Source organism: Chlorocebus sabaeus, chromosome 20 (assembly GCF_047675955.1).
Source record: "Chlorocebus sabaeus isolate Y175 chromosome 20, mChlSab1.0.hap1, whole genome shotgun sequence".
NCBI lineage: Eukaryota > Metazoa > Chordata > Mammalia > Primates > Cercopithecidae > Chlorocebus > Chlorocebus sabaeus.
The window spans coordinates 106,164,744-106,187,558 of record NC_132923.1 but is presented as its reverse complement, the minus strand read 5'-3'; the positions used below and the strand labels follow the sequence as shown (position 1 = coordinate 106,187,558).

The window sequence follows — 22,815 nt, the reverse complement described above, 5'->3', positions numbered from 1 at the left end:
CCACCTTGGCCTGTGGTGCCCAGACACCCACCCGCCTGCCTTCTCCCATCAGCCCCATTCCTGGCTCAGCTGGCCTGGCCAGTCTCCATCAAGGTGCAGACTGACTGCCCTACAGCAGCCCACTCTGTCCCCTGTACCTAGACAGAAGCTGACAATGCAACCCTGGGAAAGCCAGGCCCCTTCCTCAATCAGGGGCTGGGACGCCTCCATCACCGCCCCATCAGTCCCAGCCACCTGCCCTCTCACGTCATTCTTGGCCACCCTGACTCACACTGCTCATTGATGCCTGTCCCCAAGCTCGTGCCTGAGAGCAGGACCACCCACTGAGGCCTCGTTTCCAGACCCAGCAGCACCCCCCACACCCTACTCCCAGCTGCCCACCCCCATAGTCCTCCCACACAAAACTATTTACGGCTCTGGGAACACGGGGATCCTTCAGGCCTGTTTCTGCTTCCTGGAATACCTTTCCCCACCATCTCTGCCTGGCCAGCACCTACTCAGCTGGTTAATCAGTAAAACCAATGGTTATTAAGCACTTATTGTGTGCCAAGCACCATCCTAGGCACTAGGTATGTCCTCACGAAGCTGGCTCATCTCACACGATGCCTCCTTTGTGAGCCTGCTTGAATGTCACATACGCACGCCAACCACCTCCCTGGTCCAAATTAGGAAGTCCTTTCTTGGGACTCAGTACCTCCACTGTGTTGTCATTTACTAAGGGAGAAGGGCCACCAACCATGCTCCAATCACTCCAATGGGCCCTTCCACTGGATCTCAGTGAACCCACTTGGCCGCCTTGGGAAGCAGATAATATGGTCTCCATTTATAGACGAGGAGACTGAGGCTGTTAAGCCATCAGTGGGGTCACACAAGATTTGAATTCTGGCCTTGCTGAGTCTAAATCCTGTGTTCAGTGAACTCCTGAACCCCTGAGAATGCATGCAGGGAACCCCAGTTTGTGATTCAAGACTCCTTCCACTGAGGACTTTTCTGGAAAAGGCTGGGCCATTCCATCCCTTACAAAAATGATCACACCCCCGCAGAGGGAGCCCTCACTAAGTGCCAGGCTCCTCACATGCACATTGCCTCATTTCTCTTCTCAGTTTACCAGAAAGGGATTGTCATTCTCATTTCACAGATGGGCAAACCAAAGTCCAGAGAGGTGAAGCAACTGGCCCAAAGTCACACAGCAATGGGCCAGGATTTGAACCCAAGATTAGTTGAACCCCAAAGACCATGCCCTTTGGATTACAGAGCACACCTGCTCCTAGCCCTAATCAGTTCCCCTGCCAGAAGGCTCTCAAAAGCAGGGCAAACGTCAGAGACCAGTACCACCTCACACCCAGCTCCCTGCACAGACACAGCCTGAAAGCCTGGGAAGAGAAATGGAGGACAAGGCGCGCTCACACGACAGGTGGCCCGGCTTAGGTAGGCACCCCCCGCCCCCACCATGACTTACCAGCAGGTGCCTTTAGGAGTCCGTCTCCAGGCTCCATGACTGTCAATGCCAGCAAACATGGCAAGGGTTGCCCGCTCCTGGGGCCCATGAGTCTCCGAGGAACAACCCGGTGTGGAGTTAGGTGTTCCCGCCCTGGCTTCCCACTCCCAAACTGCTTACCTGGTCCTATCCCTTCGCCTCACTGGGCCTCACTCTGTCCTCCTATGAAATACGAATAATGATCCCCAACACAGAGATACCAGCTGTCATGTGCCTAGCGGTGAACAGGCAGTCAGTAGGCACTGAGACAAGACACTGTGTCCCCACTCAAAGCTCACCTCCCTGACCACCAAATCCACTCAAATGTCCTCCCCACATGCCCAGCTAGTCTGCAAAACCAGGGCTAGTCCTCAATTGCTCACCACTAGCCTGAAATTGGCTGGTTTATTTCTGGGCCTCACAGGAATGTGTCTGTCTCCCCCTCCAATTGCTCCTGGTGGCAGTGACTAGGTCTGTGTGGTCATTCCTCTAATCCCAGGGCTCAGACTGCTCCTGGAACACAGTCAGCCTCCATCAATCTTTGTTCAGTGAATAAACTGTGGGGTGGATCACCCCCCAGAGATCCACATCACCTGCCTCCTGCTCCCAATCGCTATGGGATCCCGAGCCAGGCCCTGCTCTTCTCCGGCCTCAGTCTAACTGTGTGTAAAACTGAGGAATGGACAAGAGTTCTCTCTGGTCCCTCCAAAATCCAGCCAGGAGGACTCCAAGTGAGCTGGGAGGAGAGAAGAGAAACGGACACTGATCCCAGCATATTTTGTCATAAAATGTTTATGTAAATTATATGCAAATATGCAGATCAGTGGGCTCCCTGTGGAGCCTACATTCTGGCCATTTCTCAACCAGGCCTGGCCCTGGAGGAAAGCAGCCTTCACTGAGCACACACGAAGCACTGGACCCCACCTTCTCAGAAGCCAGGTGAAATGGGCCTCCTTACTCCACAGAGGCAGAAAGCCCAGGCGACTTGCTAGAGGTCAGTGAGCTCGGCTGGAGAGTGAGGATGGGGTTCGGGACTGGAGCAGGGAGGGGGAGAGCAGGCAGGGTGGGACGTGGCAGTGGGAAGGGGCTGGGGGATCACATGGAGGCCCCTAAGAGCAGAAGGATCCTCAGCCTGACCTTGGAACCACTTGAAGCCAGGTGAGGGGGCTCCAGGGACCCCGCCAGACGTCCAGCTCTGCGGGGCTGACCCCAGCCTCCTCCAGGGAACTGAAGAGACCCTGCTGGAGTCAGCCCGAGCAGGCCCAGCCCTTCCAGCAGCCCCGGGAGCCCGGGAGCTCTGACGGCTCCCCAAAGCCCTCTCCACACACAGGCTGAGCATACACCCTGGGCGCACACACACACACACACACACAACTAACACAGCCCTGTCTGTAAGAGTGTGTGTGTGTCCAGGCCTCTCCTCCTGAGGAGGCGGGCTGTGGTTCCCCGCACCCTCCTGTTTGCTGGGTTATTTATAACCAGCCCAAACTCACACACAGTGGAGATGCCACTCCCCGCCCCCAGCTTGGAGCAGTCCCACTGGCTTCTCGGCTGCTCCTCTTCAAGGGACGGTACAAGCCAGACTCAGATGGTCTGAGCCACAGCAGACTTGGGAGTCACCACCACCACCAACCAGATGGGAAACTGAGGCACAGAGCAAGGCATCAGACAAAAAGCCTGGAAGAAGGGCTTGCAGGGACCTCAAAAGCCAGCCTAGGGCCACACTTGCCCCTAGGACTGTCTCCAACCCAAGATGAGGCTCTGTGGGACACAGTGGGGTGGGAAAGGAAGGGAGGGAGGGAGCCAGACATGTCCACGCCCTCACCCTCACCTCCAGAGGCCTAGGACACACAGCAGGGACTCTGATGCTAGACTATGTGGCTCCAAATACCAGGATTGAACTTCACCAGCTACACGACTCTGGGCAAGTCAGTCTACCTCTCTGAGCCTCTGTTTCTTCACCTACTAAATGGGCATAGTAACAGTACTGACCTCAGGGGTTGGGAGGATTAAATAAGATGATCCAAACGAGGCTCTCGGCCCACAGTCTGACTACTTCTCAGCCTGGTGACCCAGGACAAGCTGCGTGGCCTGAGCCTCAGTTCTGTCATCTGCAAATAGAACAATGATATGGCCCAGAGGGTCATGAGGACTAAAGCACCGGTTCCCACACACAGTACATGGTCAGCACGTACAGATTCCATCCTCTATTCCTCCATTCCCAGGAGGCCCCATGGTTCCTGACCAGCCCCAGATCCTCTCCTTGATACTCCCTGTCTCCCGTCTCTGAGCATCTACTATGTGCTGGGCCTAGTGGGGGTTGTTCTAGATATTATGCCATGGAATCTTCTAAACAACTCTTCAAGGGATAAATTCCCTTCCCCGCTCTGCAGTGGGCCTTCTGCCTTGTTGAATATAGATGTTCTATAAATACTTGAGGGATGAATGGATGCAAGAATGAATGTGATCAAAAAGTCAGATAATCACAAGCGTTGGCGAGGACGTGGGGAAATCAGAACCCTCACACACCACTGGTGGGAATGTAAAACAGCATAGCTGCTTTAGGAAAGAGGCTGGCAGTCTCTCAAAATGTTAAATGGAGTTTCCATATGACTCAGTAATTCTACTCTTAGGATATACATTCAGGAAAAATGAAAATGTATGTCCGCACACCAAAAAAGGTAGCATTATTCATAATAGCCAAAAGGTTGAAACTACCAAATATCCATCAGCTGATGAATGAATAAATAAAATGTGGTATGTTCATACAATGGAATATTATTCAGCAAAAGAAAAAAAAAAAAAACTAATACTGAGGCTGGGCATGGTGGCTCACACCTGTAATCCCAGCACTTTGGGAGGCTGAGATGGGAGGGTCACCTGAGGTCAGGAGTTAGAGACCAGCCTATATGGTAAAACCCCATCTCTACTAAAAATACAAAATTAGCCAGGTGTGGTGGCATGTGCCTGTAGTCCAAGCTGTTTGGGAGGCTGAGGCAGAATTGATTGAACCTGGGAGGCGGAGGTTGCAGGGAGCCAAGATCATGCCATTGCACCCCAGCCTAAGCAACACGACCAAAACTCAGTCTCAAAAATAAACAAATAAATAAACTAATACTGATACTACAATGTGGCTGAACCTTGAAACCATTATGTTAAGTAAAAGAAATTGGTCACAAAAGACCACATATTATAATATTCCATTTATATGAAATGTCCAGGATAGGCAAATCCAGAGAGATAGAAAATAGATGAGCGATTGCCTATGCCTGCAGGGGCTGGTAGATGAGCGATTGCCTATGCCTGCAGGGGCTGGGGAGAAACAGGAGCGACTGTTAATGGGTACAGTGTTTCTTTCTGGGGTGATAAAAACGTTCTAAAATTAGTGATGGTTTTACAACTATGCAAATATACTAAAAACCACTGAATTAAACACTTTAGATGGGCAAGATGTATGAGAGTTATATATCAATAAAGCTGTTGTTTCAAAAATAATAATGAATATGAGACTGAGGCTCAGAGAGGATGAGAAACTTGCCCAGGGTCACACAGCAGAACCTGGACTCAAGTTCAGGTCCTCCAGAGAAGCCCAGTGTTCCTTATCCTGACAACACGCTTGTCTTGGCCCTGCTCACTTCCTCTCCCATTTGAACACCTTACCAAGCCCCAGGTGAAGCCCCCACAGCCCCCACCCCCAGAGAGGCAAACGTTTACTCCGTAGACCACAAGTAGGAGAGGCTCAGCTCAGCAACTGTCTCTTCTATGCTGTTCAAAGGCCACTTTGTCAGGTGGGGCCAGTGGAGGTGGACAGGCTCAGCCCAGAGCCTTCAGAGACTCCAGGGACTCCAGACCCAGGCTGGCTGCCATCCCCAATCCTCCACCTCAGTGTTCCAACTGCAGCCCTCAGTGGTTCTGGATGCCCCACCCTACCCTCTGACCATGTGCCTGGTCCCTGGCTGCCCTCAGGAAAAGGCATGAGGATATGTCCCCGCCAGGGAAGGGGCAGAGCCTGTCAGGGTCCCAGTGGTAAAACACGTCTGCATTTAAACTCAAGTCCATCTGCCCTCTGTCCCCATGGCTGTCTAAGGCAACTCTGAGGACAGGCGCCTCTTCAGGCCCCATCCTTCACCCTGGCCCCACCTTCACCTGGCTCCCAAGCACCAGCCCTGCCCAGCACAGCTGGCAACCGCCAAGCCCCTCAGGTGGTTTCCACTCTACTCTCGGGCAGAGGCCTGACTGTCCCGGGCTAGGCCTGGGTTGGAGCTACCAGGCCTTTGTCTGGAAGGTGCTCGTTAACTCCCTCTCTCCTGCCTGGCTGAACTCAGGTATGAAGCCTAAAACCCCTTAGGCCCTGTCTTGAGCCTCGACACCTTGGCTTCGCCTCCCAGACTTTGATCTCTCAGCCACTAAGAAGGGAGGAAGAGGCCAGGAGCGGTGGCTCACACCTGTAATCCCAGAACTTTGGGAGGCCGAGGTGGGTGGATCACAAGGTCAGGAGTTTGAGATCAGCCCGGCCAACATGGTAAAACCCCATCTCTACTAAAAATACAAAAATTAGCTGGGTGTGGGGGCACGCACCTGTCATCCCAGCTACTCAGAAAGCTGAGGCAGGAGGATGGCTTGAACCCGGGAGGCGGAGATCACAGTAAGCCAAGATCGTGCCACTGCACTCCAGCCTGGGCAACACAGTGAGACACCATCAAAAAAAAAAAAAAAGAAGGGAGGAGGCCTCGCAGTGCCTTAGACTGCCAGGCAGAGACCACAAAGGATCCTGAGTGAGGAGGCCAAGAACTCAACAAGGACCCCCTGACCCTCAAGAATGGGGTGCAGAGAGCCAAAGACAACCCTGTGCTCACCTCCCCTAACATCCTCCTCCAGTCTCCTGCAGGTCCTGTGTGCCCCAGGTATCCCGCCAGCCCCTCCTCCACACAGCCACAGGCTCTTCCTCTCCCCCACTGAGCTCAGATAGAGTCCAAACACCTGCCAGGGCTCAAAGACCCTGCGTGCCCTGGCCCCGACTCCTGCAGCCCAGGGATGAGGCCTGCCCTCCACTCCTCATGTGTCACCTGAACGTGGCTTCCCTGACCCAAACTACTTCAGGTCTCAGCTGACCCACCCTCGCCACCAGGAATCCCTCCCTGAGCCTCCCCAGGCAGGATCAGAAGCCCAGCTTCTGCCAGTATGGACCTAGTCACACCAGCTTGGCCTCCTCCCCTGTAGGGAGCTCCACCAGGGCAAGGTTGCCCACCAGCCTTAGCCCCAGGCCCCCAGGCCCCCAGGGAATGAATGAATGAATGAATCTAAAACAGTCTAGCCGAGAAACCAAAGCTGTGCAGTAGATAGTGCGTGTGGGAGAGGAACTGGGCTAGAAAAGATGGACTCAAAACTGGACATCAGGCAAGTGGCTGTTGCTAGAACACAGTCTTGTTCCCCAAACCCAGGACAAGGATGGGTAGTGATTGCCACCTCTGTGGTGATGGTGGGCTCTCATGGCCACTCCCCCAACATTTACCATAACTAGTCAGCAGCCTGTGGGCAGAGCAGTGTGCTGGACTCTGTGCCAAGTAAGCCCTAGCTCTTGCAACACCCTGTAGCACCACAGTCATCCTCCAGCTTCATGGAGGACAACACAGGCTCAGAGGATGACACAAGTACAGTGACCTGCCCAAGTTCACCCAGCTGACACGCAGAGGTCAAAGTCCAAGTCCAAGTCAAAACTCAGCTGATTCATCCTCCCCACCAGGAATCCTTCCCTGAGCCTCCCCCGGCAGGGTCAGAAGCCCAGCTGCTGCCATTAGGGACACAGTCACGGCAGTGTGGCCCCCTCCCCTACAGGGACCTCCACCAGGGCAAGGCCAGCCCAAGAGCCAAGTTGGGTTAATGCCCAAACGCCCTCTTTCCACCATTTATCACGGCCATGCCCTTAGAGACAACACAGGACACTCATCCCTCTAAACATGGAAAGGCAAAAGGGAGGGAAGTGCGGAGGGTGAGGAAGGTGCAGGGTCCGGGGACTCAGCCCGTGCAATCTCTGTGCACCTCCACAGTGCCCCGGACAGTGTGGAATGTTCCTCCCTCCCGCTGCATGACAAAGACAGTCTCACCTCTGTGACATGGTCCATACCCGCCCCCCCCACCAGGAGCCCCCCACCCCCCCCACGTCTCATGACCAAACATTTGTCAAAAGAAACACTATTGATGTCTGGGCAGGACAATTTTCCGCCAGTGGGACTGTTCTGGACACTGTAGCCCTTTAGCAGCCCGACCCCCACCTGGCCAATGCCAGCCGCACGTCCACTACTAAGACAACCAAAAATGTCCAAATGTCCCGGGAGCCAGCGCCCTCAATGCCCAGATCAGGCGTCTCCTCCTCATGGAGGAGTCCCCATCCCACCCTAGTCCCAGGCGACCACCCCTCCTCCCTGTTCAGGGCCTCAACTTCAGGATCTCTTGGTTGGGCATCATTTTCCCGTAAGTCAGAAACACTCTCTTCAAAGAAACAGAATCCCCCGAGAAATCAGAATCCCCACGCGGCCTTAGTGCCGAAGACTCTGATCAGGGTTTCCCCAGGCAGGCGGTGAAATAAAGGGACCCGCGTCTCCTGGCCTCTCTGACCCCAGCTGTCACTTTCCTCAGGGGCACAGCCACACTCCCTCCCCTGCCAGCCCCCAGCCTGCCGGCATCCAGTTTGGCAAATAACATACAACTGAATCTCCGAAGGAATCCAACGTTGGTTTTTTAGTGGAGGGTGTGGGGGAGTCAGGTCAGGCAGAAAACAAAGCTCTGAGGCCCTCCACACACACACCACACACACTGTTCTTGCCTTAATCACCTCTAACGAGGCCAGATGACCAGCTGCCCCTCTGGCCTGGGCTCCTAGACCCTGGGATTAAGAGTTGGGATTAAGGACAGACATATTTTGGTAGCTCAGAGCCCCAGCAGTGTGAGTGTGGGGGTGTGTGTGTGAGTGACAGTGTGTGTGATTGTGTGTGTGATCGTGTGCGTGAGAGTGTGTGTGGGGGGGGTGAGGATGTGTGTGTCAGTGTGTGGATGCGTGTGTATGTGTGAAAATGTGTGTGTGTGGATGTGTGTGAGAGTGTGTGGGTGTGCATGTGTGGGGGGTGAGTGTGTGTGGGTGAGAGTGTATGTGAGCGTGAGTGTGTGTAGGTGTGTGTGGGGGTGAATGTGTGTGTGGGTGAGAGTGTGTGTGTGAGAGAGTGTGTGGGTGAATGTGTGTGGGTGACAGTGTGTGTGAGTGTGGGGGGTGAGAGTGTGTGCGAGTGTGTGGATATGTGTGTGGGTGTGTGAGTGAATGTATGAGTGTACACAGACATGCACACATCCAAGCACATTCGGGGTGTTTCTGGGCGTGTGTCTATGTCTAGGTACATCCATGTGTGTATGCCTAGGGCTGTCTGGAGTGGCTTAGATGTCTGTGTGCGTCTGAGTGTGTTCACGTGAGTGTGGAGAGCTGTGTCTCCGAGCGGTACCTGTGCACATGGCAGTGTATGTGTGTCCCTGTCTCTGTCTCTACATGTGTGCACAGGACAAGGGTATTTGCACAGGTTCACGTTTCTTCATTTGTAAGTATGCATCTGAGCCTCCCAAGGTAGAGAGTCTCCCAACTTCCTTAATCCACAGTGCTGGGGGGAAGCCCCTGGAGCTGAGGCAGGGGGAGGGACAGCAGTTGGGGGACTCCTGATCCCTCTGGCATAGGATACAAACACTTTTTCCTACAAAGACACCAGGGCTCCACGCATCAGCACAGACATACAGCAACATGCCATCACACATGTTGCAGGCACGTGCAAACCCCTAACCCAAACTAAAGTCCTAAACAGAAACATGGCTTTAGTTCCACGTGGAAAAAAGATTACCTGGCCTCGCTTGCAGCCTTGCAGACCATCCCTCAGGACACAGCTGAGCTCCCTCTGGATCTGAGATTGTCCCTACAAGCCCCCCAGCTCCCCAGCTCACATGAGAATAGGATCCAGCCAGCCAGGGCTCAGCTCCCAGAGGCCATGTAGGGGCTTCAGCCCCAGGGGAGCTGTTCTACTTCTCACTGCTGAGTGACCCTGAACAGACACACTTCATCTCTGGGTTCAGTCTCCTCATCTGAACAGCAAGGCCAGGGCTGATTCCTGGCTCTTTGCCCCAAAACTCCATTTCAGGAAGGACAGATGCAGGCAATTGTGAGTTCTGGGGCCAGGAGGGCAAGGAACTAAAGAAGAATCAAGAATTCCTCTAGCCTTGGTCCTAACTACCCCTTCAACCCTCGAGACCCCTGTCCCCAAGGGGAACCCTCAGGTCCTGGCCCTGGTGAGTCACAGCCAGGGAGATGGGAGGTTCCAACCAGTGAGGGAGTAAGATAAGGGCCTCTAGGGAAGCTGAGCAGGGGGGAGGAAGGAGTATGAGGAGGAGGGTGGGAGGTGGGAAGGAGGGAGGGGGGCTGAGCAGAGACAGCAGAGGAGATGGAGAGGAGGGAGGATGGAGAGGAGGGAGGTTGGAGAGGAGGGAGGTTGGAGAGGAGAAGATCTCCTCATAACCAAGGCTGAGCCTCCAAGCCCACAGTCCGTCCACCCTCCAGAAAGACGGAGCCAAACAGGTTCCAGGGCACCCTTCCCTGCCTGCACCTCCACAGCTCACTGGGGCTGGAAAGGCTACATCCCCTCGTGCCCACTGCTCCCTGCTGCCAGGCTCCACTTTCCTCTTCTCCCAGTCTTGGGGGTCACATGAGCGGGGGCTGGGGAGAAAGGACCAAGTGTGACAACAGGGGAGAACTAGAAGTGAAACAGAGTGAGGAGCCTGAACGCAGGAAAAAGAAACAAAGCAGCAATGTCAGAATTTGGGGAAGTGTAACAAAGTACCATGTGTGAAGGTTGGGGGGGAGATGATGTAATGGGGAATTAGCAGCTGCAACAATGTATCCAAGTGAGAGCTCCAAGGTGGTAACAATGTAACCCTGTGGGGAAGCAGACACTATGAAGTGAAATAACAGAATTGGACTTGGCAAAGAATCCTAACTTGGAGAAGAGGCACCTGGGAACCTAGAAGAGGGAGGCAGGAGAGAGGGGGCTGAGGAGTGTCTCACTGTGCTTGGGGGCTGGTAGGAGGGGTCATTATTGGATTCCCAAAGGAGGGGACATCTGTGCTGGGTTTTAGAGGATGAGTAGGAGTTCACTGAAGAATAAAGGAACAGTCCATGAAGAGGGAACAGCACACAGGTAGGCACGAAGAAAAAAGAGACAGTGGTATGTTCTGTGCTCAGGATGGCTGGTAGAAGTGTGGGATGTACACACTGGGCACAGTGGCTCACCCCGTAATACCAGCATTTTGGGAGGCTGAGGTGGATGGATCTTTTGAGGCCAGTAGTTTGAAACCAGCCTGGCCAACACAGTAAATCTCCGTTTATATTAAAAATTCAAAAATATTAGCCAGGCATGGTGGCATGGGCCTGTAGTTCCAGCTACTCAGGAGGCTGAGCCAGGAGAATCGCTTGAAACCGGGAGGCGGAGGTTGCAGTGAACAAAGATCATGCCTCTGCACTCCAGCCTGGGCAACAGAGTGAGACTCCCATGTCAAAAACGAAAAACAAAAAACCAGAAGTGTTGGAAGGCAAAGGGATGAGGCTGGAGAAGCACATTGAAGGCACTGACAGGAATTAATTTGGCATAGGAAATACTGGGCATATTTGCAGCTGGGGTGGTCAAGGAAGGATTCCTGGAAGAGGGGTGTGGGGGGGAGCTGAGCCTGCATTCTGGACAGAGCAGAGTCAAGTACAGAAAAGAAACACAGTACAGGGGATAGTACCCTGCCCAGGAGTCAGAGACAGAGTTCTTAGTCCCAGCTCAGCCATCAACTTGCTGTGTTACCTTGGGCAAATCGTTATATTTCTCTCAGTCTCAGCTTCCCCAAATGTCATATAAGACAGCTGAATTACAGAATCTCAGAAGATTCTGTAATGATGACTTGAGATCAATGCTTTGGCCTCAGTGTCCCCTTTGGAACAGTGAACAGTTTGGACAAGAGTATTTTCAAGGGCCCTTCCAGTTGAAATCCTCTCCAGCCATCTGATCTTTCCCCAACCTGGATTAGCCTCTGCCCATAGCCCCATATAGACAGAAAACGTGCGGCAGGAAACAGATCCATGTGGAAGCCAGGAGCCCAAAGTCCCAGGAAAGGTCCTGCTCGACAACAGCCACTCAAGTTCTGGTACCTAGCAAGGCCTGACTGGCCCTACGTTCATCCTGTAGGGGTACCACACTTTACAGTTTGCAATGCACATGGCAGCATGAGGCAGTGCTTATGTACTAGATGGGACTCTGGGGGCAGGCTGCTCAGGTTCAAATCCCAGCTGTGCCACTTACTAGCTCTGTGACCTCAGACGAGTTATTTAACCTCTTTGTACCTTGATTTCCTCTTTTGTAAAATGAAGATTACAATGGTATCTCCCTCATATGGCTAAGGATTGTTTACAGATGAGACATTTGGCAGGGTGTTTTGTGTGTGGCAGGCACTCAATGGACAGAACTCAATATTGTCACCTCCAAGCTCTGGCATCTCATGCTACCTCCTCATGACAGAAGGGCAGCACCCTGTACCTGCACGACAGTAGGTTGTGCCTTGGTTTGGACTCAAAGACCACCTTGTGAGTCAGTGAGGTCTTCCATGTGGAGGACCTGTGGGGTTCAACTGTTCAGCCCAAGAACACTGAGGCACAGGGCCAGACACCCACGAGGTACCTGGTGACTGTCTCTTAAAGGCATCAGAAAGGGCGGCCCCCTACAGCAGTGACCCCTCGCCGCCAAGGGAGGTGTGTTCCCCTCTCCACATGTGGTAGCTCCCTGATATACTGAGACCTTCCCCACTTCTCAGACTTTGTCCATCCTAGCCCCTCTATCAATGTGCTGCCATCTGTCAAGGCCTGGTACAAAGGATGCCTCCTCCATGGAGCCTTCCTAGTTTTCGGGGTCCAAATCAACCTCTCATTCCCTGACCTACTCCCGCACAGAATTGAGAGCTTCCTAATGTCAGGGACCAAGCTGAGCCCCCTGGGGGTCCCTAGTGCTCTGCTGAGACCAGACACAGAGGGGTCATCAGTAAACAGTAGCACAGTGGGGATAAGGATCCAGGCACTGAACTCCCTGCCCAGCCCCCAGCTAGCCTGGAACTGATGATCATGTTCCAGGGTTCAGGGAGGGAGGTGGTGCCCAGCGTGATGGGCAAGGAAAGAGATGCCTCCTACCCCGGCCCAGGGGGAACCACAGACAAGCCACGTGAAGGAAGCAGGCCTCCCCTCCCCACCCAGGCCAGCCATCCTGCCTGCCCTTCCCCACCGGGCCAACCTAGGTCAGGCCCCTGTCGTCTCTGGCCTCAAGTCTTTCTGATAGTTCCTCAAATCTGAAGACTACAAGGGCCCCTGGGTCACCGCATTCACTCTTCCCATTTAACAGATGTAGAAGTGGAGGCCCAGAGAGGGAAAACGCTGCCCACTACCACTTGACAAGCTAGTGGCAGATTCATTTCTGAGACATAACCACCTTGGGGAATATATAATAATTAAAAGCCATCACCCAGCAGCAGGTTCCTTTTAACCAGCTGCACCTCCTGCCACTCCTCACTGCCACCTAACGGGTCAGGGATCACTGGCTCCGTTTGACAGAAGAGGAGACTAAGGCTGAGTCAAGAGTCAGCCAAATCCACCCACTTCTTCGTTTTTGTTTTTCTGTTTGTTTGTTTTGTTTTGTTTTGAGACAGAGTCGTGCTCTGTTGCCTAGGCTAGAGTGCAGTGGTATAATCTCAGCTCACTGCATGCTCCGCCTCCCAGGTTCAGGCAATTCTCTGCCTCAGCCTCCTAAGAAGCTGGAATTACAGGCACCTGCCACCGCCTGGTTAATTTTTGTATTTTTAGTAGAGATGGGGTTTCAACATCTTGGCCAGGCTGGTCTTGAACTCCTGACCTCATGATCCACCTGCCTTGGCCTCCCAAAGTGCTGGGATTACAGGCGTGAGCTACCTTGCCCGGCCAAAATCCACCCACTTCTAATGGCAGAGCTGGGGCTCGGCCTGTCAGGGAGGACGGGTAGGGCTTCCTCCCTGCTTCTCTTCAGCTCCCCCCTCGAGACCACACAAAAGCACATGCACCTGCTGCCAATAAACCTGCCTGAAGCAAGACATGGCCAGACAAGACACAGAACACACATGACACAACTAAACACTGACAACCCCCTGAACAGGGTTTCATATACAGCAGGTGCTTAGTAAATGTCTGCTGAGTGAGCAACGCAGTCAATCAAGACTGGCGCCCATGCAGGAGCCCACACGTCTGCCTAATGCCCTTGTGTGGGGAAAAGAAAGAGAGATCAAAATGGAGTTTCTTACGTCTTCCTTTTCTACACAGACACAGTAACAATCTGATCGCTCTTTCTTTTCCCCACACCATTGAACGAGCATCTCCGTAAGCACCCAGGCTCCAGGCTCAGAGTCCTGCTAACTGCCTCACTGTGGGCACACTGCCCAACCTCTCAGGGCCTCTGTGTCCCCATCTGTAAAATGGGATAACCATGCCTGCCTCACAGGGCCATGGTGAGGACCCACTGAGATAAAGTATGTTAAGCACTTAGAACCACACCTAGCACATGGCGTGCAGTGGTAAGTATTGGCCGTTGTCTTTGTCATCTTCATCCTCGCCATCATCTGTGTTTGTGTCTGTCTCCCTGACACAGGGAGCATCTTGAAGTCAGGAACCAGGTAAGATGCAGCTGCAGACACCCGCCCCCTACAATGGCAGCCAGGCCTTGAGGAGGGGGCAGTGAGTAAGGGGTGGATGACAGAGGGTAAAGACTGACACAGGCACCTACACTGCAACTGCGGGCCTGGACAGGGAATAGTGTATGGCTTCTGTCCGGCAAAAATACCCTTCCCCTGCTCCCAAAACAACAGTCCACCTCCCCCCAGCTCTCCAGGAGCCTTGTCTACTCAGGCCCTGAATCCCCCACAGAGCCCCCCCAAGCCCCAGCCCAGGGAGTGGGACAGGTCTAATGAGCCGCCTGCAGCCCCCTGGTGCCGGCAATCCAATTGGCAATCAGTTTGCTGCAATTAGATTTCCCAGATCCCGCTGGTGATTGATTCTAAATTACCCTCATTAAAGTCTGGGTTGGCGGGCATGGATGGGGGAGGGCAGGATGGATGGCGGGGGGTCCTAGCTGGCAGTGCAGGGGTTACAGGAATCTCTAGGGGCACCTGGGCCAAGGCTAACCCCAGGGTGAAGCAGCACCAGACAGCAGCCTAGAAGCCCATGGCCCCCCACCCAGAAGAAGGATGAAGGCCCAAGTCAGTGTTATCCCCAGTCCCAGCCCCACCGCCAGAAAACCCTGCCTCTGTAGGGCATGTGATGACAAGATCAGAAGGGGCTCCAGGGTACGAGAAGGGGCAAATGAACACCAGGCTCCACCAGCTCCTGGCTGTGTGTGCTTTGGCAGGTGTCCTAACATCTCTGAGCCTTCCTCTAAATAAGGGGAATCTCACTAGCCCCCCAAGAGTGGTGGGAGGCTCAGTGGGACCATCTAAGGCTGGAGAGCCAGCCCCAATCCATGGGCAAGGCCCCGGGCTGTGGCTGGGCCACCAGCTGTGGGATGTCAGGCTGTAGGGTTGGCCATCTCTCTAGGACTCTCCACCCCTGAGGTCCTGTGTAAACATCAACAGTCACCCACTCTGGGCCAGGGCCCATGTGACAGACAGAATACAGCCGAGATGCTCCCTGGCTGGGAGGAAAATGGAAAGCACCCAGTCTCACCATGTCCTGGGCTCAAGCTGCAAATAACAAGGCCTCTCTGGAGTTCCAGGACTGGAAGGGCCTGAAGAGTCATCATGCAGGATGGACTGCAGGCTGCCCAACAGCTCTGGAGAACCAGCCCCCCAGAAACTCAGCACCATGGACCCTAGAATGTGCTTCCTCTAATCTGACTTAAGTCCTGCTGGCTCCAACTAGGAGTCCAGCCCATGGTCTCCTTCTAAGGGTACCCCCACCCCCAGGGTTCTCCTTCAGGCCATCCATGATCATTCAAACTTAGTTCCCACTCTCTCCAAAAGAAAACACTGCTCCTCACCTCCAAGCAGTAGTTCTTCAGTAAGACCCAGAGAAGGACAGGAAAAGAACAAAAACCAAGGCAGGTGAATGGAAAAAAACAAGATTTGCAGAAGCAAGATTTGCAGCCTGCTCCTTATTTACTTTAGTACTTTATTTACTTTATTATTTTATATTACTAATTCTCAAACAACCCTGAAGCTCCATTTTAAAGAAGAGGAGACTGTGGGTTCAGAGAGGTTAGGTGAACTCAACAAGGTCACATAGCAGGAATGTGACAAAGCCAGGGTTTCAACCCTGAACCAGCTGGCTCCAGGATCCCTGCTCCTTCCATGACTTCAAGCTGCCCCCTCAGGCTTGGGACACCACAAAACAGACATAGCACCAAGGCCAGAGGTGGGGAGAAGGCAGGCCTCAGCCAGCTGGGGTAATAGGGGTTGTAGAACCCTCTCCACCTGGTATAAAAGGCCAGCATAGGCGTTCCCTGCCCTCCACCCACAGCAGCCAGGTTAAAAAAAGGGCCAGATCATTTGTCGGGGCCACGGCCACCCCCACTGCTGGGCCCTCAGCCATGGCCGCTCAGGCTCCCCCTGTAATCACAGCTTCCTGTTTGGCGCTGAGACTGGGCTTGGCCAGTGGGGGAGGGGAGTGGCTGCCCCTCTGGCCATGGCGAAAGGGGGGCCGGAAGTGAAGGCTACCGGGCCTCCTGGAATCTGGGGAGGCTGGGAGCCAAGGGGAGTGAGGGTGTGGGGGGTGCCGTCAACAAATATTTACCAAGAGCCAGCCTGATGTTCCCAGGATGTAATGTTAGGACAGAGACCTGGAGGGGCCAGTGAGATGGGTCAGGAAGTCCGGGACCAGCCCAGACCCTGCTCCCTGCTGGGACAGGGGTTTGGGGGGGATGATGGGAGCAAGGGCCTTGGGGCCTGGGCAGCTCCTGGCTCTGACCACCCTGTCCCTCGAGACACAAAATCACAGGGATCCAAGCAGCTGGGCTGGAGCCCAGAGCCACAGTCCCTCGGTCCTGCCCAGATGTGGTGGTGGCAGTGCCTTGGCACTCAGACCTCAGACCGAAGGCCCACCCAATGCAGTCCCCTGGTGCCTCCCAGCCCATGGGCACATGCTTTGCATGCAGCAGGACTCTGCCAGCCTCACTGTCCCCAACCAACCTACACAGGAAAAGATGCAAGCTCCCCGCCTGAGCTCCATAGCTCACAGTCCTGGCTTGCTTCATTCCTTTATTCCCTCATTCATTCATTCACTCCTCTGAATCATTCACTAAAGCCTGTGCCAAGCACAGAGTGGTCCCTGGGGGTTCAGTGAGAAAACATGGCAGCCACGAGCCTGCCCAGGAAGCTCAAGGTCTATCAAGAAAGCACTGACATCGCTCCTGACAGCTGGGGGACCCCCACCAAGACACACCCTATCTCTAAGCCTCAATCACTATTAGGCCAGAGAGAATCTTGGCTGCAACGGGGCCAGTGCTCAGAGATGGGGCAGGAGGAACATAAGGGCCAGAGGGGGTTAAAGGCAGGCCTGGTCACCTCTGCAGACTCAGCCAACACTGGGGGCATCTGGCACATATCAGGGCTTATGGTGGCTTTTTAGACTCCTCTCATCCTGAGATTCCAAACATTTGCCCTCTCCTGTGCCCTGATCACATGACCCAGACATCAACCCCTTCTGCACACACATGTGCAGGCACACGCACAAACACACACACACACACACATGCATGCACACACAATCTTGCTGACAGCCCTTCGCAGTTTATAAAGCTCTCTCTCCCCACCCCACACACTCCCGGTAGCCCTCAGAGTAGCTGCTTTTACGGACTACAGAGCCTTGCGAGGCAGTAGAGGAGGAAGAGCGCTGGCCAATCCCTCCCGCATGGTGAGACAGCATCACCGACCTCCAGGGCTATGGCAGAATTAAGTGAGAAAAGGTACGGGACCAACCCCCCTCCCAGCACCCCCCGCTCCCCACCGCCACGAGAGCAGGCATTTACTAAACAGTAGCTAATGCAGACATAATCCAGGGGGTAGGGAGGCCCCAGAGAGGTAAAGTAGCTTGCCTAAGATCACACAGCAAGAGGGTAAATTTAGGACTGCAGCCCAGGTCCATTAGCCTGTCAGGCTCTGGCTCAAACCAGCTCTGCCACTTCTGGCTGTGTGACTCTCAGCAAGTCACTGAGCCTCTCTGTGCCTCAGTTTTCTCATCTGTAAAAATGGGGGTTCTGGCCGGGCACTGTGGCTCATGACTGTAATCCCAGCACTTTGGGGGGGCTGAGGTGGGCAGATCACCTGAGGTCAAGTGTTTGAGATCAGCCTGGGCAACATGGTGAAACCTCATCTCTACTAAAAATACAAAAATTAGGCAGGCGTGGTGGCAGGTGACTGTAATCCCAACTACTTGGGAGACTGAGGCAAGAGAATCGCTTGAACTCAGGAGGCAGAGGTTGCAGTGAGCCAAGATCATGCCACCACACTCCAGCCTTGGCGACAGAGGGAGACTCTGTCTCAAAATAAAATAAAATAAAACAAAATGGGATTCTAATAACTCCTACACCAAAAGATTATCATAAGGATGAAATAAGTCAATACATGTAAAGTGCTTGGTGGGTAGGACTCTCGGTAAACGTGACCTCTCTCTCCTTCTTGGGATGAGCCCCTCCTTGCTCTCCCCGCCACTGCCACCACTCCTGCTGCCCCGGACCCCTCAGGGACCCTATGCCCCCTTATATGAGGTGGGAGGAGCCAATGGGTTTCAAAAGGCCATTTTTTCATTTTTTGTTTGTTGCTTTCTTTTACTTTTTTCTCCAGCACAGCTCACCTCGCACCAACCCCCAACACACTGAACTCACCACTGGAGGCATTGTGCTCACTCCTCCCCAGAGAGGAGGAGGCTTCAGGTTCAAATCTCAGCTCTGCCATGAGGATAGTGTCACATCCCCCAGTAATGATTCTAAAAGCCAAGTATTTGCCCCCAGTTGACACGTAAGAAAGCTGAGGGTCAGGGCAGGCTATAGCCTCCTAGTGTCACGTGATGACCACTTTCATTGCTTAGCTCAAAACGCTCCTCCTCCAGGAAGGCTTCCCTGACCCCATCCATGCTCCGTCCCAGAAAGGTCCCATGTCCTGAGAGCTCACTATGTGGCCGGTGTGTTCAGTCTACTCAAGCAGCTCATTTCCAAATCACAACATCCCTGTGAGGCTGACACCATTACTGTCCCCATTTTACAGACAAGGACTTTGAGACAGAAAGAAATCCCTTACTGGAAATCACACAGCAGGTGTCTGTCCCCAGAGCCCCTGGTACCTTGGGAGCTAACAGGCAGCATACATCTGTGGTGTCCCTGTGCCTGTCCCCCACACATGCTGGAAGGGGAGACGGTTCACCCAAGAGCCTGGCCCAGAACAGCCCAGGGGCCCCCAACTCTCCATTTTTTTGGTGAAGACAATCTCATCCTGGTAACGGAAGGCTCACAGTCACCCAGGGGAGCCTGGAGGGGAGAAGAGCAGGGATGCCTGAAACGGGGTGAGGAGGGAATGGAAACCACCAGGCCTGGGGCTGAGACTTCAAAAGAATTCCCTACTAATTCCCCTGCCCCCGCCCCCGCCCCCACCCCCACACTCTCTCTGTCTCTCTCTCTCCCTCTCTCTCTCTCTCACACACACACACACACACCTCCCACCCTTCCCACCTTCCCAACCACAGTACAGCAACTTTGTAAAAGAACAAGAAATCCACATTTTTGAGCACTTAGTAGGTACCAGCCACTGGGCTAAAAGCTTTCCAAATTAAGCCCTTCCATTCTCGCATTCTCTCCGTCTTAAAGAGGTGGAAACTAAGGCACAGAGAGGTTAGGTAACTTTCACAAGGTCACACAGCCACAAGGTAGTGGTCTTCCATCACTGGGAGTATTCAAACAAGACTAACACCTAAGATCCCTTCCAGTCCTGGACTTTTAAAAGAACATGTTTCAAAAGCTAACATTTTCAGGATCCTCACACTCCAAAACTTTGAGTGGTGACTTAAGTACAGTAGCTGAGGTGGCCTTAAAGGCAAATGTCCCTCAGAGTCCTGGTCACGTGGTCTGTCGGAAGAGGGACTCCTCAAAGGAGATGCCAGGAGACACATACATACACACACACACACACACACACACACACCACAATTCACCATCTGCAGTGTGAATGAGGCCTGCTATCCCTGCTATCCCCATCCTGAAAGACACGAAGATATGCAGACACACATACACACACACGCACGCACGCACGCACGCACGCAGGCAACCCAAAGGTCATCATGTCCCTGCCCTTCCCTGCCCTTCCCTGCCCTGAGCCAGCCACTGCTCATCTACCAAGGCCACCCCTGGAGCTTCCCGTCTTCTGATCTAACCTCAGTCCCTCCTGCTGCAGGCACTGCCCTCCCCATGTGGTGTGGAACCCTGTCAACCAGGTACCACCCATTAACCCTTTTCCTCCCAAGCCAGGTGAGGACCAGAGGGATGATGCCCCTCCTTGACAGCCGGACCCCTGGGAAGATGTGAAGCCTGGAGGACATTCTACTTCCCACCACCTCACCAGGAACCCCAATCCCTGCCCTGGCCCAGGCCCCACCCACCATCTCAGCCTCTGGGCTCAGACTCTCGGGGTCTGCTTCATCTACCACCCAACACTGGGTCTCAGCCGCACCTCTCAGATTCAGGGCACCTGCCTTGCGAGGCCCTACTGTGCGTGAGGTTATTAAATGCTGTCATTAAGTCCTTCCACCACCTCGTGAAGTGTGAATTGTTAGCCTTATTCAGCAAGGAAAGTGGCCTGCTCAGCGCTCCACCTGGCCTCCAAATCTAAAGCTTTCTGTCCTGAGCCCCTTTCATTCATGTGCACACCACGTGAATCCTGAGCTCCTTCTCGGGACACTCGTCAGTCATCTCATTGAATTTTTGCCATCTGAGGAAGGTGTCATTAGCCCCATTTCACAGAGAGACAACCAAGGGTCAGAGAAGTAAGATGCCCTGCCCAAACCATGCCATGAATCGGTGGGGGTAGCAGGATTGGAGTCCAGCGTCGTGTGATTCCCAGATCTTTGATTTTAAGGATGGTCTTTCAGAAATTTGGCTGAGAAGGCAACCCCAGCTTCTAGGGTGTGCTGGGTCTCTATCCCTCCCAGGGACCCCTTCCTCCCACCCCACTTCCGGGAGAGCTGGGAATGAGACATCCTGGCCAGCAGGCACTTCACACCGGTCAGCACTCAACACTTTCCCTCCCTCCAGCTGACAGCCCCCTAGCTGGGGAAGACTGAGGAGGGGCCTGGCCATCAGAGAAGCAAGCTTGGAGCCCCTGCCTGTCCTCCTGCTGTCTTACTGACTGGCCCACTGAGGCTGGAAGAGGGAAGGGACTTGCAGAGGCTGGCTGGACACCCAGGGTTGCTTGAGAGGCCTGGGTCCTTTTCAGCCTGGGGGATGCAGGACAGCATAGCTCCTGGAACCAACCCTGGAGGCTGGACCTAGAAATCCTCAGCCCGCCTGGGCCGGGATCTGGACACTTATCCAACAAGAACTCACTTGAGACCTGAGTCCCTCAAAGGGGGATGAGGTCCTTCCTTCCTCTGCCCTCCCTGACAGAGCTGGGACCAAGCATGGTTGCTGCGGTCATTCAAAGGGATACTCAAGGGTCACCTCATATATACTCTCACCTCCACCTGCACATGCTTGGTCCCCTTCAGGGTCCTTGTCCCATGCCCAGGGTCCCCCATGCACCTGCATGCACACGCTGGTATGTGTGTTCACACACACTCAGGGGTCCGAGCACACGCCCACCACAGAGGTCTTTCGTACACACACCCTCACCCACTGCAGGCACACACGGCCATGGCCAACAGTGGCCCACCTGGGCACAGGCACACATCATGCACAATGGGTCACCCTCCCACGACCATGGACGGGAGGGCACGCTGGCATCTACCCATGTGGCAGACACATCCTTCACCTGCACACGCCCCACAGGTCCCTGCACCTCTCACTGAGGTGGCCACACACGCCCACACACAGGGTCACCCTCACTCCCCCCTCAGGTCACCTTCACCAAGTCACCCTCCACCTTCACCTCCCCCTCCCGGGCCCACTGCCCTGGCCGGCTGCCGCGACCCTGGGAAAAACCAAATGTACACCCTCCCCTCGGAGGGGGAACCGACCCGATTCCCAAAAAGTGGCCACGGTCTGGGCACACCCACGAGGCAAAAGCCAGCCTCACTCCCACCCTAAGACACACCCAGCCTGGACGGCGACCCCCAGCCCGCCGCCGGGCCCTTCCCGTGCCTCCCAGGCCAGCGCAGGGGTCCCCGCTCCGTCCCCGGGGAGACAGTTCCCGAAGCCACTGGGAGGTAGGGGAGCAGGGCTGAGGATCCGCGATCGGGTTCCCACCCGGGATTCCCTCTGGGGAGGGGTCCCAAAAGGAAGGAGAGATGCGCCCCCCGAAGATGACCGGCGGCGGGGGCGGCCTCTCCCCGCGGATGCCAGCTAGGGGGAGATTCCGGCGGGGGCAGGGTGCGGAGAGGGGCGCTCGGGGGAGGGGCGAGGGGCGGCAGGGACCGCGGCCCGGGGGGAGGCAGCCCGGGGGGAGGGAGCGGGGTCCCGGGGCGGGGGTCGCGGGCGGGGACCGGCACCCCGCGCGGGGGACGGCCCCGGGGAGCCGTGGCGGGGATCCGTGCGCATGTCACTCACCCCCGCGGCGCGCCCCGCCAGGAGCAGCAGCAGCAGCGGTGGCAGGAGCAGCCCGCGGGCCCCGGGCCCGGCCGCGGCCCCGGTCCCGGCGCCGGCCCCGTGGGCGGCCCCGGCGCGGTGCGGCGGCCCCGGCTTCATGGCGGCGGCGCGGGCGCGGGCGGCGGGCGGCGGACAGGAGCCTTTGTTCCCGAGGCGCGGCGCGCGGCGCGGCTGCTTGGCGGCGGCGCGGCCCGGCGGCTGGACCGACGCGCTCTAGGCTCGCGGGCTCCCGGCTCGGCCGCCCGGCTCCGCCTCGCAGCTCCGCGCCCACAGCAGCCGCGCCCGCAGGAAGCGTGCGCCGCCGCCGCCGCCGCCGGGCCGCCCCCAGCGCGGGCGGAGCGGGAGGAGGGGCCGGGGCGGGGCGGGCCCAGTGCGGCCCCCGCGGTCTCCGCACCCTCCGGCCCCAGGCCCGGCCCCCGCCCCCACCCAGAAGGAGCACCACGCTGCCGAGTGGGCACCCGGACACCCGGGCGAGCGGCCGGCCTC

General features: G+C 55.3%; 1 protein-coding gene across 1 annotated transcript in view; it reads right to left on the bottom strand.

Moving 5' to 3' along the window:
- SDC3 (syndecan 3) overlaps nt 1-22,601 on the bottom strand; it is a 39,489-nt gene extending 16,888 nt beyond the window's left edge. The window contains exon 1 of the mRNA XM_037990818.2: nt 22,291-22,601. Within this exon, the coding sequence (XP_037846746.1) occupies nt 22,291-22,428 (138 nt within the window). The 5' untranslated portion in view covers nt 22,429-22,601. The remainder of the gene's footprint in view (nt 1-22,290) is intronic.
- Nucleotides 22,602-22,815: the final 214 nt, after the last annotated feature.